The 18,687-nt window shown below is 38.4% G+C and overlaps 1 protein-coding gene across 1 annotated transcript in view; it reads right to left on the reverse strand.

Moving 5' to 3' along the window:
• The window catches only part of LOC129276953 (uncharacterized), a 54,020-nt gene that overhangs the window by 26,141 nt on the left and 9,192 nt on the right, over positions 1–18,687 (reverse strand). Inside the window, exons 8-23 of the mRNA XM_064095704.1 lie at positions 18,012–18,317; positions 17,317–17,535; positions 16,614–16,847; positions 15,935–16,180; positions 15,287–15,472; positions 14,621–14,738; positions 13,897–13,990; positions 13,037–13,280; positions 7,286–7,597; positions 6,683–6,873; positions 5,976–6,147; positions 4,847–5,008; positions 4,122–4,263; positions 2,318–2,517; positions 1,528–1,728; positions 583–698 (exon numbers count right to left, since the gene is read on the reverse strand). Of these exons, the coding sequence (XP_063951774.1) occupies positions 583–698; positions 1,528–1,728; positions 2,318–2,517; positions 4,122–4,263; positions 4,847–5,008; positions 5,976–6,147; positions 6,683–6,873; positions 7,286–7,597; positions 13,037–13,280; positions 13,897–13,990; positions 14,621–14,738; positions 15,287–15,472; positions 15,935–16,180; positions 16,614–16,847; positions 17,317–17,535; positions 18,012–18,317 (3,143 nt within the window). The remainder of the gene's footprint in view (positions 1–582; positions 699–1,527; positions 1,729–2,317; positions 2,518–4,121; positions 4,264–4,846; positions 5,009–5,975; positions 6,148–6,682; positions 6,874–7,285; positions 7,598–13,036; positions 13,281–13,896; positions 13,991–14,620; positions 14,739–15,286; positions 15,473–15,934; positions 16,181–16,613; positions 16,848–17,316; positions 17,536–18,011; positions 18,318–18,687) is intronic.

The following is an 18,687-nucleotide window of genomic DNA, read 5'->3' on the forward strand; positions in this document are numbered from 1 at the left end:
CTCTACTGTCCCCCGTGATTTCCCCCTCTCTCCCTCTCTGTCACAACACGCACGCACACGCGACACACACACCCTTACTCACAAACAGACCCTGACAGACAGACTCCCTCTCCTCCCTGCCTCCTGTTTCTCTTCAGTTCTTCCCCTTTTCCAATTTATCTTTAAAATCTGAGTTTTCTTCATTCTCTCTTTCCTTAGAAAATTATTATCCTCTTGGGGAAAGCAATATGGCCTTCATATTCACAAAAAATGATACAGACGATGGACATTGCGACAATGATAATGACAATTTACTGCTGGTAGAGTATTCAAATTATTATGTTGATAATAGTGGTCTATGTGGAAAATGTGATTCACACTGTTTGAATTGAAAAGTCTAGGGCTGATTTTACACCGATGACACTTAGACAGTGTGAGTGTTATCAGTGTGGCAAAGTAGAAAATGTGAAAATGCAAAGCGCACTTTGAAAGTTTAAACTTAAGGAGTATGGAGGTGATTTCAGATCGTCTTCTACAATGTGAACACACTGTGGACACACTGTTCATCATTACAGGAAACGACAAAGACAACGATTTACTTACAATATCATCGAGTTCCATCAGTGATCTAGCGCAGTCCGCTTCATGAAGGACTCTACATTCTTTTTTTCCTGTAGTGGGTCCGGAGTTTAGCAATTGAGTATAATCATCGGTGATAACTGTGAAAAATATAGATATCTAAAATATTTACTAAATATGAATGTGTAAGATGGTAGGGAAACACCGCCGCCCGCTCCCCGCCTTCCAAATTCCAACATTCGGCTCGTTATCTCAGAGCGACAATTCTTATGCTCAATCACACTGTCGAATCAGTATCCAGACTGACAAAATCTAATGCATCATAGCCAATAACACGCGATTGTTAGGTTTCGAGTCGATTTCGTTGGTGTGAGAGTATCATAAGACACATACTAAATGTATTTTACTCTTCACCTTCAATATTGCATCATGGTCTACACTAGATTGTTTTACGTATGATAAAAAGTAGATATAAAAGTTTGTCTTCGTCTGCATATCAATACCATAAATATGAATTCAGAGCATAACAGTATCATACTCGGACAGAATATAATTTTTTTTTTACAAACGACAGTTGCAAAGAATACAGTTAATTAAATGCACTTCATGTAATGATGAAGGTATCATACAAAGTTAACAAAATGTTAAAGATTTAAACAGCAATGTCGATTTTCTGATAATCATTGCCTAAACGTTGAAATTGTTTAAAATTAAAAAAAACATGTGTTTAAAACCTCATTGATATATCAAGGAACCAAAGTATTATAATAAACCAGATTGTGTATACATACATGTTGTTTAACTTGGATTTTTTTTTTACTGTGAGGGACTCTTGTTGACTAGTCAAGCATCACCTCCCGCCAGATCCAAATGAAACCATGTAGATTCCCTTCTTTTTCATCACATTTACGAAGAGACAGAACCGGAAAAATGTATGTTGATAAAATAGACATAAAATAAAAAGCTTACAAATGTCATCAAGTCCCAGCTCGCCCATCAACTGACTGAGCTCATCGTCGTCCTCGTAATTGATTGTGTATATCCACACGGCGACGTCATCGAAAGCGCCTCCCAGGTACCCGCTGTCTTGATCGTTACGTTTGCCGAGATGAACAACGGTGTGTGTGTCCGTTGTTGTACTGGACAATGGCGTTCCAAGTGCGTCAGTGGCTATGCAAATGAGAATACAATAATACAATATATATGAATATGGTGCTGGTTTCATAAATGATCTCTTTTTTATTTTGCTTTTATTGCAACTACAACAGTGACAGGATTTAACAACCAATTAGAACCAATGTTTACATGCGTCAGTGGCTATGGAAATGGGAATAGAATATGATTATACAGATATGGTGCTAGTTTCATAAATGCTTATAGTTTTTTTCTTTTATTTTAATAGGAACAGGATTTAACAGCCAATTAAAGTCACTGTTTCTATTGAAGTTACATCTTGAAGTTACGATTTTGACAAGGGGCTGTACAGAGCAGGGGACAACCAACCCTTATGATTTTCCGAGTAATGAAAAGAAAAAAAAAATGAGAAAATAAAAGGAAGAATGAAATTGGACGAGCATAAAAGAGGCGTATGTCATCGTATATATATATATATATATATATATATATATATATATATATAGTACCCATGTACTCAAATTGATAAAATATCTCTGGTCGTCTTGCCCCCCTCAGTATTTACTACGTGGCACATCCCACGTAAATCGAAAAGGCTGTGATGGTCAGCAAAAGTTTTCATTACCTCTGAGTTTGCCATCAGTTAAGATTTCAAGACCAGAGACCGAGCTCCAAGTTATGGCGAAGTTAGTCCAATTTCTCCCAAAATTAGCATCGTCGAAAGATGCAGTCCACATTATGGTTGAACCAACTACTTCAGTAGTAAGTGTTTCGCCATCGTAAGTGACTGAAAAGCCACGGCTGTTCGCAACCTGGGCACCAGAGCTGCATAATATAATGAAGACGAAAAAATAACACGAAAGAGAGAGGCTTATTTTCGGCGTTTGCTCGTTATACATTTATTGACCACCATTGTCATGATATTCAAACTTGGGAAGTGTACCTAAACAAAAAGAGGGGTCGCTTTAAGTAATAATTGGCCCTATCAGAGTTAAGATATCATCACCGATCATTTAGCTTCATGGCGAATTCTCTTCCAAGATTCATATTTGCATTTAAGCTAATCTCGACAGTCTTATAAACTCAAAGTGCAGGATTATTCAAAGAAAGACCTAGAAAAAATGAATCATTAGATTTTGAATTTAGGCCCAAAATTCAAATATATACATTATACAAACGAGTAAATAGACATCACACCTTTACAAAACATGATGCAAGGTTACTACATTGAAAAGATGGAATGGTTTACTGACAATAAGCAAGGAAATTAGAAATTTGGGAATTTTAAGAAAAACTTGGCATAAAACTGTAAATAATAAATAAATGAATTAACATAATCAGACAACGCATTAATAGAGTTTACATGACAGATTACGCGCGTCGAGGTTTGGTCAGGATACTTGGGCAAAATATTGCCGACATTTTACGAGGAAGGTGCCGAGTTAGTCCCAAACTTTCTTCGGCGTTAAACATTACATTAAAGGGGAATCCAACCCAAACCAAAACCTGTTTTTTTAAGGAAAAGAAAAATCAGACAAGTAGATATGTGAAAGTTTGAACAATATTGGACAAACAACAAGAAAGTTATGAATTTTTCAAAGTTGTAAATATAGGTAATCACTATACCCATGGAGACTTCAAATTGGCCGCATATGGGATGTCATAGTGACGTAAGGCAAGGACTACTCTTCCATGTACTCCAATACATATTATGGCTAAAATGTCATTTTTCCCCAAAGTTTTATTTCAAATTATATTTTTATTTCATGAGGACATAAAACAATATACTACCTGGGTTATATTTAGATTACTGCCCCAGAGGAATGGGTACTTAGGAGAAAACCACAAATCCCTGATAATAAAGTACATGGCCTATGGGAAAGTTGTCCTTGCCCCTTGTCATAATTTACTTACTCATTTGCCAATTTGAAATCTACATAGTATTAGTGATCTCAATTTTAAACCAGCTATAACTTTCTTATTGCTTGTCTGATTTCTTTCAAACTTTCACCATTCTGTTTAATTTATTTTTCTCCTTCCCAACACAACATTTTATGGCCAAGGCTGGATTCCCCTTTAATGGTTCTTTCATCAATCTTCATCAATCTCCAATAAAGATCTTTCCCCGAATCTTTCGTTTCCATGACGGATATATATTGCGATTAAACAAATGTCCATGCGCCAACTCTACGGTCTCACCGATCCTACCGTTCTTACGACTATTTTCAATGTCACTTATCGTTGTGTTGTTAACGGCAACTTGACAATGTGTTTTGGTCACGTGATAAATACGTCACCTCGAGTATACTGTCATGTCCGTTGGAAATTCGTAGCACAGATATACTCCAGCACCTGACTCCGATCCTTTCCAACTGTCGTAGAAACACTCGTCTGTTCAAAAAGAAATTTCCTTCATATCGGTTCCTTACCTTAGAATATACCCAATTCCTTCAGGGTTGGTGGCTACGTCTTGAAAATGGTCGATGGTACCGAGTTCAATCCAGAAACTGACTGTCATACCAGCTGGACTGCAAACGGATGGATCACTCAAACATTTACCTGCGTAATCACCTGATATCAAAACAGATAAAAAGGACCCAACAATGGCGCATGGATTATGATCTTTTTGAATATTCAATGAATTTTGGTGTTACGCCAAGCTGCTGAATGGGGTTATATTGAGCTTTTCTATGTGCACTTCCAGTGATGACGCACAAATATACTGCCAACTCCCTCAATAACGTATACAATTAAAGAATGAATAGTTGCAACGTTTGGTAATAACTTTTGTCTATTGTGATGTCTATTAGTAGCCTATGCATTTGACCCTCTTCAATGCAAAGAAACGTATAACTCCAATATAATAGCGTAATATTTTTAGATGTGCTGTAATATAGACTTTTAAAGATTTACTTCATTTTCTTTGGCAGCAGGAAGTAAAATCAATCAAACTGGAATAAAATCGATTTAACATACTTTTTTTTCCAAATAAAACAATACAAAAGTTGCTGAAAACAAAGGTATACGAAAATATCACAATCTAAAATTTTGTATACCACTAGTTTCGCAGAAAAGTTAATACAAGCTTTAATATCAATTTGATGAATATATATTTATACATATGTATATTTTCTCACAAAACGAATGAGATTACCGATTGATACGTATCCAAAGTTGTGCTTTGCTGGGTTGCCTGTGGAAATAGCCCCATTCTCAGAATGGAAGCGATCCTCAATCAGTGATGTGTTGACTGCCTCTATCGGACCGCTTGGGTCTGTCACGTCGAAATACTCATCAGCGGAACGGTAACGCACGCCTAATGAAAAAAAATACAGACAGTGAGTGTGAGGGTGAGAAGGATGTGGGGGGTAAGAGAAGATATAGAGATCGGGAGAAGAGAGAGAGTGCGAGAGAGAGAGGGAGAGATTGGAAGAGAGATGGGAAAAGAAAGAGAGAGGGAGAAAGAATGAGAGGGAAAGGGGATGTATAATGTATATTGATCATGTTGATTGGATCTCTTCTATCAGTCTATTTCACGTAAGCCACAATAATATATATTTCTATTCTCTCCAGGTGGGTATTTCGTAAAGCTTTTCGTAAGCTAAGAGCGACTTTAAGAACGACTGGTGAACTTTTTTTATTCTTACGCGCTAAATATTCACCAATGAACATTTAATGGTGAATATCATTTACCAAAAGAAAGGATCACTAGTCGTTCTTAACATTGCTTAAAGTCACTCTTAACTTACGAACAGCTTTATGATGGGGGATGGGGGGCATTGTCAGTTAAGTAAGTTTAAATTATGTTTACTTGGAAACTAATGAGGGAAATACATATGAATACTTTCGCTCTTATTTAACCGCATTCATCTCCTTAATTCTTTAATTTATATTTGTGATTAAATCATATTCTTATTTGGGTTTTCTGCACATTTTGTGGACTGCCGGAAAAACCAAATTTGGGTGTTTCTATATTCGGATGTTGGCGGAACCTAATAGATAATCACTAATCTTTCAGGCCTATCACAATAACAACATCTGTACAGATACTTTGATATATTCGATGGCCATCGATGGGTTAATGGTTTATTTTATGACAGGTGGGATGATTCGAACCGACAACCCCACAACTATAAAAAAATCTAAACAAGCAAGCAAAATCATAATGATAAATAGTTATCCGGTGAAATTATAGAGTAAAAATGACTTTGGTTCTAAATCACGACTACTAAACTACAAAAACGTGTTTCGTTTTAATAATTGTGACATCTCCGAAAACTTACTTCCGACTCCATTCAGGTCTTCTGGTACTGGAATATCATTGACAGTTTCCGGTACAACTATCATAATGTCATCGTATGCTCCCGCTTGGTACCCAATAGGATAAACTGCTGATTTACCCACGGTGATGACAGAGTAGGCCTCATTGTTTCTTGTGCTTACCGTTCCCGCTTTCTGTATCATGATATGAAAATGAAAATCCCTTGCGGTATTAATTATTACTTACATTGATATCTAAATGCGAATTGAAGGACGTTACAGTTATATCCCTTGTTTTGTTTTCTTGTCCACTTTAGGAACTTTTAAATGATCAACCTTCCGTAATTCTACATTCTATAATTATATCAACCATGACTTTAGTGGAAAAAGCAACTCTTACTAGGTAAGTAATACAACTGTACAATATCATGCAATACGTCGAAAATTGGCGACTTGGAACTCTGTACCTCTCATATAGATCATTAAGAAAGTTCCCCCCCCTGTATTTATGTCAATAATAACGCAAGTTCTCAATGCTCTTTGTCCTTGAAAGTTTATGGATTCTATTGGGTGGGATTTCTGTTTTACCCAACATTTATAAATCCTACTTCTCTTTATTTCATTAAAAAATATCTTTATCACTTTCTCCTCCCTTCTATTCCCCTCCATCCTGTCTAGTTTGTATCCCTGATACATGAGAAGCAGCATATAATACACTGAATTTCTATACCTTCTCTGCCGTCTGTACCCCATCGAAGGCGATCTGGAGTCCGTTGGTTGCTTCCCAGATCATCCCAATGTACATCCATTTGTTATAGGTGACGTTGTGATCCAAGGTGTCCACCTCCCATCTTTTGGTGCCGTCTGCAACAATAGCCCGGATGTTCCCCTCGGCGTGTATAAGGGCCATACCTTTCTCTCCTGCCGGAGAAATGATTTCGTTTTGTCAAAAGGTATAATTGTAGAATCGGAGTTTAGACATATAATCCACTTTGTTCAATTTGTTTGTTTGCTCACATTATTAATGTCCGTGTCAATCATAAGTATTGGCACACGGTCAGTGACCCTTACTAATGTTTTTAAACATGATGAGCTTTAAATACCATAACCTAGCTGGTCTATTCGCATGACCTGCTCTTCCTTAATGTTGCGCTCTACTCCTTATTCATGCGCATTACGGCCGATTTAAGAAATCTAAAGTTCTTTAAATAAAGCCATATTCAAAGAAGTAATGTTGAAATTACAATATGGATATATTTCGAATACTAAGCAAATGTAGAACAAATCCTTTTCCACCTCCGTTGGGTCTGTGTTCGAAAGAAATAATACTCACCATTTTTGTCAGCGCCAAGACTAATGATGTGCTTCACAGAACTATCCGAAGTCTCCGGGGGTTCCAAGTTCACCCACAACCCGAGTGCGAAACCGTACTCGCACTCCGATGGATCGCTTGGACACATGCCCGCGTAGTCGCCGAGTGTGAGGACACCTTCGATTCCGTCAGTGACCACGGATTTCCCGGTGTAGTTCGAGCTCGTAGTGTATGAGACGCCCGTTTCAGATGCCACGAAGGGATTGACGCGATTGAGGGGTGGTTGGAATGTCCAGCAGTAACGACCGAAACTCTGACAGTAGCCTTCGGGATCTTTTCAAAGAAAGGAAAGCGAGTTTATTTTAATTGTATTTGATTGCTTATTCATATATGTACTTATTTAGAGGATAGTTTGGCGTATGTTTTTCATAACTTTTTATGAGCATGGTGGTAATTAGGCCTAATCATTAACTGATTATTCCTTTGATCACTTATCTTTATCACAGTGACCTATTTAACATTGTCTTCTTCTATAACAACGTTGTCTCTCTGTCCCTCCTCCTTTGAATAGTGTTCTTTCTTTTTCATTCTAATAGGAAATTTGCATTTAAAATCAATCACACACACACATCCTCACACACCCTCACCCTCGCACAAAAGTCACTTTTACATAAATATGATAACCCAAACTTCACGTCATGTGCACAGTCATCAAATGATATGAAATTAATGACCTTTTTAAATGAAGAAACCACTCAATTGAATATCGTTTCAATATAATCTTAAAACGAAGGGGAAATGCTCTTTAAACCGAAAGAGAGCAAAATATACAAAAAATAGATCAGATAAGCCTAAATCATAAAGATTTTTGTCAAGTCCAATATTCGATTAAATTAAAAGGAACAGAGTATTTTTGTTGAAAGACAATTAACATTTAAAAGGTAATCCAGAATCTGCTCCAGTTTTAAACGTTTTATTTGGGAAATCTGGGCCTGAAGAGCTTTTTCAACTGAAATTGTACTCATAAACTTGGATCCACTTCTGCATTAATTATTCTGCAATCATGTCAGTAGTTATGGGAGAGACCTCATACCAATTTTGGTGACCTTTGACCGCATGACCTTTGACCCCAACTTCCGGTCACTGTTGACCCCGTGACCCCACCTTCCGGTCAATCATGACCTTTGACCTTTGGGTACGCGGTAAACAGGAAATTGGATAATGGAGCGAGGGAAGCGATTTTAATTGGATAATGGAGCGCGGGACGCGATTTTAATTGGATAATGAAGCGCGGGACGCGATTTTAATTGGATAATGACTCCGCGTGGGGACGCCATCTTAATTGGATAATGGAGCGCGGGACGCGATTTTAATTGGATAATGAAGCGCGGGACGCGATTTTAATTGGATAATGACTCCGCGTGGGGACGCGATTTTAATTGGATAATGATATGTCAACCGCCTCGCATGACGTCACCGGCTACGCAAGCACCGTGATGTCATCCCAGGGAATTCCCCTTATCCCATCGTATCGGTATTGCACCACCGTGGCGCAATCGTCACGTATAGGATACGATGCACGAAACAGACGTATGATTTCTACACAGTTTCCTATTGAAAAAATTATCTTTCTTTGCCTACCAGCAGATATGTCGAACCCGATATGTCAAGTGCCTCGCGGTTCACGAATCGATCACCCCACTCACGACCAACGCCCGTCATTGAACTTGGGATATCCTATTCAAGGTGAAAGCCGGCTCTCTCTGCCTCTTATTACAACAATTATTGGTAATCCAACGTGTGATTATAATCCTGATAACAGTGGCATCTCAAGCTCTACTCATTCCAGACTTTCCCCCATCAGAACTCTCTGACTTTTCCATACTGTTTTGTACATACCTCCATACTTTTCATTTTAACTCACATGACCTGCACGGCTCTCTGACCCGCAAAAGTATACTATATTGAAACCCGTAGACGACTCCTTTCAATCAACTTCATTCATCCGCAGTAAAGATGGTGATAACATGAAACACTATACAGTCAAGGATGATTCTTTATTATTACTATCATTTATTCTATTCCATTTCAATGTAGATAGGTTCAATTAGTGTATAAACAGCAGATTTTGATACAAAGGTAAAAATAATGTAAGATATGTTCTCAAATTACGTTGTCACAACAAAATAATTAACTGTTCATTGTTAATATTAAAGTGAAGTTCTCGTTTTTTTTTTCTTTTCCTTCGCTTAACTTAATGGATTGTAACACATGTCTATGGATGGCATTCAGAAAATATGAACACAATGAAGTTCAAACTGTCATTTATGCCCGCATTTATGTTGACGGCGTTTTCTTGGATTATTCGACAAGCTGATGTTTGGGCCTTTAGTTGTAGGTTCCATCTTCACCCTCCGTTTCTTCTCCACCATCATCATTATCGTCATCGTCACCTTGATACTGGAATAAACCATCGAATTGTGAACCATGCCTGGCTAACACTCTCTGTACGGCTTTCCGGAATTCCATGCCATTCTCTAATCTTTCCGTGAGATCGGACACGATTTCATGATTGATGTCAGCGTCTTCGAGGTACACGTTCTGCTGCAAGAACTGAGAGTACAGATCGAAAAAGATGCGTTTGACTGCCCACATTAGTTTCACGTGAGCCTTTGCTTTAGCGTCTTCTTCTTCCATTCCTTCTGAGATGTATTTCTGATATTTTTCGTCTCTCAAGTCCTTGGTGGCCGTCATGGCTTGCTCTAACCATCCTCGATAAGCGAGGTTGTCTTCAGTTTCTTCCATGTTTGCTGTCATTGACGATTCGTGTCCATCGCTTTCTGATACGCTCGTTTCGGAATCACCGTTGGATTCTTCAACTCTTTGCATTTGAGAGGATGGGTCGGATTCTTCATCTTCACTCGTTTCCTCTCCAGTATCATGCTCAATTTGTTCATGCCTCTGCATGTTATATTTCCTACTAAAAGTTTTATCGCATCGTGAACAAGCGTAACGGTTGGACATATCCAATATATTCATGCTGACTCGATGATTATTTGTTGGGAAATGAAGAAAATTAACGTTCAAACTTGTAATTATACGTAATCATGAAACGCGCGCGAAGGTACTTTGATTCTTACGGATGTTTACGGATTCTTACGGATGTTTACTCATTCTTACTCATTCTTACGGATTTTGTACGGATTCTTACGGATGTTTACTCATTCTTACTCATTCTTACTCATTCTTACTCATTCTTACTCATTCTTACGGATTTTTTACGGATTCTTACGGATGTTTACGGATTCTTACGGATGTTTACGGATTCTTACGGATTCTTACGGATGTTTACTCATTCTTACTCATTCTTACTCATTCTTACTCATTCTTACTCATTCTTACGGATGTTTACGGATTCTTACGGATTCTTTTTAGCGTGGATGAACATATTTTCCTTGAGATTATATGAAGGTATTGATTAATCCGTAAAAATCCGTAAGAATGAGTAAGAATGAGTAAGAATGAGTAAGAATGAGTAAGAATGAGTAAGAATGAGTAAGAATGAGTAAACATCCGTAAGAATCCGTAAACATCCGTAAGAATCAAAGTACCTTCGCGCGCGTTTCATGATTACGTATAATTACAAGTTTGAACGTTAATTTTCTTCATTTCCCAACAAATAATCATCGAGTCAGCATGAATATATTGGATATGTCCAACCGTTACGCTTGTTCACGATGCGATAAAACTTTTAGTAGGAAATATAACATGCAGAGGCATGAACAAATTGAGCATGATACTGGAGAGGAAACGAGTGAAGATGAAGAATCCGACCCATCCTCTCAAATGCAAAGAGTTGAAGAATCCAACGGTGATTCCGAAACGAGCGTATCAGAAAGCGATGGACACGAATCGTCAATGACAGCAAACATGGAAGAAACTGAAGACAACCTCGCTTATCGAGGATGGTTAGAGCAAGCCATGACGGCCACCAAGGACTTGAGAGACGAAAAATATCAGAAATACATCTCAGAAGGAATGGAAGAAGAAGACGCTAAAGCAAAGGCTCACGTGAAACTAATGTGGGCAGTCAAACGCATCTTTTTCGATCTGTACTCTCAGTTCTTGCAGCAGAACGTGTACCTCGAAGACGCTGACATCAATCATGAAATCGTGTCCGATCTCACGGAAAGATTAGAGAATGGCATGGAATTCCGGAAAGCCGTACAGAGAGTGTTAGCCAGGCATGGTTCACAATTCGATGGTTTATTCCAGTATCAAGGTGACGATGACGATAATGATGATGGTGGAGAAGAAACGGAGGGTGAAGATGGAACCTACAACTAAAGGCCCAAACATCAGCTTGTCGAATAATCCAAGAAAACGCCGTCAACATAAATGCGGGCATAAATGACAGTTTGAACTTCATTGTGTTCATATTTTCTGAATGCCATCCATAGACATGTGTTACAATCCATTAAGTTAAGCGAAGGAAAAGAAAAAAAAAACGAGAACTTCACTTTAATATTAACAATGAACAGTTAATTATTTTGTTGTGACAACGTAATTTGAGAACATATCTTACATTATTTTTACCTTTGTATCAAAATCTGCTGTTTATACACTAATTGAACCTATCTACATTGAAATGGAATAGAATAAATGATAGTAATAATAAAGAATCATCCTTGACTGTATAGTGTTTCATGTTATCACCATCTTTACTGCGGATGAATGAAGTTGATTGAAAGGAGTCGTCTACGGGTTTCAATATAGTATACTTTTGCGGGTCAGAGAGCCGTGCAGGTCATGTGAGTTAAAATGAAAAGTATGGAGGTATGTACAAAACAGTATGGAAAAGTCAGAGAGTTCTGATGGGGGAAAGTCTGGAATGAGTAGAGCTTGAGATGCCACTGTTATCAGGATTATAATCACACGTTGGATTACCAATAATTGTTGTAATAAGAGGCAGAGAGAGCCGGCTTTCACCTTGAATAGGATATCCCAAGTTCAATGACGGGCGTTGGTCGTGAGTGGGGTGATCGATTCGTGAACCGCGAGGCACTTGACATATCGGGTTCGACATATCTGCTGGTAGGCAAAGAAAGATAATTTTTTCAATAGGAAACTGTGTAGAAATCATACGTCTGTTTCGTGCATCGTATCCTATACGTGACGATTGCGCCACGGTGGTGCAATACCGATACGATGGGATAAGGGGAATTCCCTGGGATGACATCACGGTGCTTGCGTAGCCGGTGACGTCATGCGAGGCGGTTGACATATCATTATCCAATTAAAATCGCGTCCCCACGCGGAGTCATTATCCAATTAAAATCGCGTCCCGCGCTTCATTATCCAATTAAAATCGCGTCCCGCGCTCCATTATCCAATTAAGATGGCGTCCCCACGCGGAGTCATTATCCAATTAAAATCGCGTCCCGCGCTTCATTATCCAATTAAAATCGCGTCCCGCGCTCCATTATCCAATTAAAATCGCTTCCCTCGCTCCATTATCCAATTTCCTGTTTACCGCGTACCCAAAGGTCAAAGGTCATGATTGACCGGAAGGTGGGGTCACGGGGTCAACAGTGACCGGAAGTTGGGGTCAAAGGTCATGCGGTCAAAGGTCACCAAAATTGGTATGAGGTCTCTCCCATAACTACTCATGTCCCATTCCTATAAACTCTTCTAATGATATATCATTTTGAATATACATGTTTTACGTCTCAGTATTATTATAAAATTCATATATTACAATAAATAAATCACCTGTTAATCCCATGAGCGTGAAGGCTTTCCGAGGGTAGGTAAACTGGTACCAGACCGCGAGATCCGTGATCAACGTCCCTTCCGTTGTCGAGCTGATACCGACTTCCGTCACCGATGAGGGCTGCACGTCCAGGTTCGTTTCTGTGGTCGATGTGGTCCCTTCAGGCTCGATCCCATCCACGTACACCGCTAGTCTTTCAAAGCGGTTCCACGTCATGGCGATATTATACCACGACCCACGTTTCTGAATAATATAATGACTTTAAATGCTGAACATGCTTAAAGTGTAAGTTGAACAAATAACTTAGGTAAAAAAAAAAACGATCCCGACCATGATCCGGATTATTTTGTTTTCATTGTTCTTTTTAAAGATAAAGTAACGATTAAAAGTACATGTAAATCTACTGCAACAGAAGCATCTGATTGGCTATAAAAAGCGAATTCATCATAAAAATTAGGAACTAAACTTAAATTTGAATTTGAACCTAAATTCAGTTAAATGGCTTACGTTGAACCATCGCGTCGGGCCATATAATCACGTAACCCAACCTTTCGTGAAAACATCCCACGTCAGTAACTAAAGTTCGGTCTACCATTTCGGAAGTATAAAAACCCGACGCTTGTAATTAAAGAGTGACGCTGTCATAAACGGTCTCGTTACACGATCGGGGGGGGGGGGTGGACGTTGTAGAAAGAATTTCATTTTTAGGTCAAGTTATAATTTTTTTTTCTGTTCGGTTGAAAATCAGACCCCGTTTGATTTTTAGAGACGAGTTTGATTGTAGCCCCCTCTGTAACGGACTCCAGGTGAGATGACCCGATCAATGGATCGGAGAAATTCGGAATGGTTGATGACTTACTTCAATGGGCACTGTTGTTGTCCAAACCAGGTCAGAAGTCTTCACTATGGCAACGGCTGTGTAGTACGTCACAGTGAGCGTAAAACTGCGAGACCTGCAATCGATCAAATAAAATAATTAATATCAAGTTAACATGTCATTTGTGTGAGTAAACTAGTGCTTAAGTCAAGGATGCTATCGATCTGTATAGAATAATCGATCTGTCTTTTACGAGTTGCTGCTTGGAGAAGCTAGTGCATAGTGTTTTATCATGACAAATATCCCCAGAAATTACAAATTAGTTTGTGATAATTGAATATTTTCAAAATATCATCATCACCATCATCATCACGTATTATATCTAAAGACTAATCGTATTTCAGCAATGAAATGTTTGAAAGGTGCAATTTTAAAACCTATATTTACCTGTAAATGACTAAGATTTACAGGTAAATATAGGTTTGAATAATAGATTTCTAGCACCTTCAGGCTTTGTCTGTTTCATCTTTTGGTATATTACATTCTGATTTGTGGTCCTTTTGTTTTTCAAGCACTAAAACCATTGTTCATTTGGTTGGGGTGATAATGCCCCACCATTCGTCGATTTTTAGATGAATTTGATTATATGAATTGTGGAGAAAAATTGAATAAATAATTTCTTTGAAAGAAAAATGAAACCCCTGCCCGTGCATAGGATAACATCTTAATTTCATAAAATCACATGAACACATTACATCAAGCTTACTCGATATTAAGATGACTCCCAGTGATGGGTGCATTAATAGGTGTTTGAAGCCAGATCGAGAGCGAAAACCCGCTAAGGCAGGTGTCTGTTTCGATTAGACAGGAGTCTGGAAAGGATCCTAAAATCAACGGAAAAGGCAATATTATAATTTCGAAAGTTCAATCAAATTCAATTTCGTTTTTTAGGTGTCGTTCATTACCTACCTCTTGTTAGTAAATCAAGGTATCTTCCCACCAAAATATCATTCATTTCGTCTAGTATGTTTTGGTCGGGACCAGGGCAAAAAAAAAAATGACTACGTATATGTTTCCCACTTGGTATCATCCATTTTTCAAGCAGGAAATAGGCTGAAAACCTCGGGGAATTGTTTTTGTAGCCCTCGGATATACAATTGTTTAATATATAAAAGTGTTCCTTTTAATGAGAAAGAAGAAGAATATTTGCGACTTTAATTCGTATGATTGAATCTTTACCAAAGCTGTGGAAGCCTTAATACCTCCATTCCGCCCTTATCATGTTTAGATGTGAAGCTGTTGATGCAACATCTTATGATAAAACATTGTTTTGTGAACAGTGAAGGAGTGAAGGGGTGAACACTCATTGCATGGCAAAGTGGGGGGGGGGGGGGTCAGCATTTATGCAAGTTATTATCATAGTCCAACATACCAAGGTTTAGGTAGGAATTGGGATGTAATTCAACGAATGTATCATCATCTTCCGTTGCTATGGTAACATCTGAGTTTGGTCCTGGTATAATACCATCAGTTTTACCGGTCTCAAGAAGGTCAAACATACTCGAAAGCAATGTTTCACCTGCCCAATAAATTGCCGCTTTACTGTACACCGAGTTTTCTGCAGAGGGGTAAAGAAAGGTAATTGTTTGATGAGAACATGGATGGAATGTTATTTCGAAAATAAGAGGTTGCATTATCAGATAAGTGGTAGCGTATACAATTGATCGATTCCACTTGCCAGTTTATCGAAAATTACTTAAATTCACAAGAAGACCATCATTAATTGTGTAATCAGATTTTTTTTGTTACGAGTTTTATGGCAGGACAAAAAAGCTATTAGATACATACCAAACAAATATCTACATCCACTCACCCATCTGCCCATATCCGCCCCAACACACAAATACACATGCTTGGTGTCAATTTACTCAATTCAGATAATAATCTTTCACTTCATGTATATCCTTTAACATCACTTTGAATTGAAAAAAAATATTCATAACCATTAAAAAAAGCCTCGACGGTGGGATATCAATGAAACCAAACTCCATAGAATGACAAGGGATTATCATTATCATACCGAACATGCCAAAGACATGTCTGGCTTCCCACGGCTCGACGAATCGTTCCCAGATCGCAAGTTCCTCGAACCCCAATCTGGCGAAGTCGCTGAGGAAGTCGTTCCTTCTGCCCACGATGAGCTTGTTGTCCAGGTCGGCTTCACGCACCCTGTAGACACCCTTCAAGTCAATACCACGGGTATCTCCGTCTAGGTATAGGTATAGACCGGTCGTTAGATTCCATGTCAGGGCGATGTGACTCCATTCTGTATAATGATTGAGAAAGGATTGAAGAGTAATGTCAACAGTATTGATGATATTCATACTTCCTTGTCTTGTCTCAGTTTGAGTTATTTAAATTCCATTTGCAATCATCCTTCTGTTTTCACAAAGGCAGCGCTGAGGTAGAGGCGACCCCTCCCCTCGATTTTTTAATTAGTGAAAAATAAAAACGACGAAAGAAAAGAAGGAAGAAATCGGAAGAAGATTATGAAAAAGATAGAAATTGATGACATCACTCTTTTAATATATTTAATACTAATGAATAATAGGGTTAAACCCTATTATTCATTTGAGAAATAGGGCACCACCTCTATTCGTCTCGCCTTCTTTATTAAATTCCCCGTATTGCCATGCCTATTGTAAATCATAATGTATGTATACTGATTAAGTTACGCCAAGCCGCAGCAAAATAGTTACCACCAAACTCTTCATAGGGAGCCTCGACAATCCACTGCCGTTCTCCGTTTGCCACCATGGCGCGTATCTTCTGTCCCGTCTGGTAGATAGCAAAACCTCGTGTCGTCTGTCCACCCGAACTCAAGAGGCAATGAAACTCGTTGTCATGGTATTCTGTTAGCCTCATCCATGTGGCTACTGTGATGCCATCAACACAAAGGCTGGGATCGCTGGTGCACGTTCCGTCATGATCTCCTGTTTAAAGGGAGATAATCATACTTGAATGGATGATGGGAAAACGGGACATGAATATGGAGAAGGGCGGAATCAGAAGAAAATAAGGCATTATCTCCACTGTGACTCAATATTGGAGTACTTTGATTTTTTTAGTTTGGTCTAACTGATAAAGAAGATTCTTGAAGATCTAGAATTAATGGCTTTTTTGTGTGACTCTGTTGATATATAAACTTTCCAGCAAAGTAGTCAATCTTTATTTTCTGTCCGATCCCAACTTTCCCCAATGCTTACTTTGCTTCCCTCATATTATAGGGGATCGGACATACATCCTTAATGGAATTGTCCTCTTAAGGGAATATTAAGCGTTACATCGTTTTGTCAAAATTGAGCAAATTTATTTTCTCTGAGAGAATGAACGATACCGTATTCTCGTTGGACGTGGTATTTTTCGAAAAGGGCTAATAATTTTAATTCAAATGTTGCCTACCAAAATATAACCAGAATCCGTCCTCTCCATTGACATCTAGAGCCTTTCCCTTTCCATCTCTTCCAGTCGTCAGGACGACCACTGCATTTTCGTCCGTACGAATGGGCGTGGTCAATGCAACTTGGTTGTGATAGTCGTCCAATAGGAGATGATCCCTGCGTGTAAAGCCGTCTACAGTCCACCAAAGATCGGCATTGAAAAGCAAATGCCTTTCTTCATCTTTATACAATAGCAGGAGAGATAGAGTGGGTATTTTTATATCAAATAGTTTGTTATATCCGACAATAATAGAATGTCTGACAATTAGTTGAATCACGGTGATCAGTGATATCTTAATTTATAATTCATACAATTATGACAAAATATTGATCCATTGAATTTCTGAATATTCATTCTACTCGTCAAAACCTGCAACCAATCCTCTACCTCAACATTATGAATCCATATCAGAACCAAAACATTGAGCCATGTGTGGAGGCTGAACTAAGCCAGGGTGAATAAGATATTAAGGGCATGTAACGCTGATTAGAACGATGGATATAAGGTATGATTATTATCATCAATGATGAATATTGATTGCTTCTTCCAGATTCAACAACAAGCAGTATGTAAACTAAATCAAATGTAATCACTTTTAGGGAAGTATTATGATTGATGCAAATAACCTTACAGTTTCAAATTGAATAATTCAATACCGGTTATTCCCAGGAAGCGGTGATTTTCAAAATCGAACAGGAAGCGATCCCAGTACACAAAATCGGATACAGTAACAGGCGCCGAGGAATCTGCGGTTTCCTGCGAACCGATCCACACCTTCCGGTTTGTTGACGTGTCCATGGGTTCTGTGACATCACTCTGTGAACTTTGACCTCGAGGTTTAGAGTTAATGAACAAGAGAGGGACAGATCCTGGTTTCCAGCTTGCACCAAAATTAAACCATTGATTCCATCTAACCTTTCCCGCAGCAATTTTTGACCTGAAGATGGTTGTTCCATCGTTTACTGAAATAAGAGAGAAATAGCTCTGTGAGAAGCGCTTAAAATCATTATTGGAATGTTTTTTTCCGACACATCTCTAGACTTTTCATAACACACATACGCTATTTTAACGAAGTAAGCAGTTTACATGAAACAATAAAAAAAATTGTTTTGACAAAATGAAACGTATGAAATTATGATCCGAAACTTAAAAACGTATAAAAATATATAAAAGTTAAGGTACTGAACTTTAGATATCTCACATCTGGAGTTGTTAATCAAAGTCAAAATGGCATATACTGCCATGTAGAAGTTTGAATTGTCTCTCTTCAAAGGCTTTCTATATAAAACGATGATCGCCGGAGATTTCCAAACATGTATCAGTATTTAAGTA

The sequence above is a fragment of the Lytechinus pictus genome, chromosome 2 (genome assembly GCF_037042905.1).
Source record: "Lytechinus pictus isolate F3 Inbred chromosome 2, Lp3.0, whole genome shotgun sequence".
Lineage (NCBI taxonomy): Eukaryota > Metazoa > Echinodermata > Echinoidea > Temnopleuroida > Toxopneustidae > Lytechinus > Lytechinus pictus.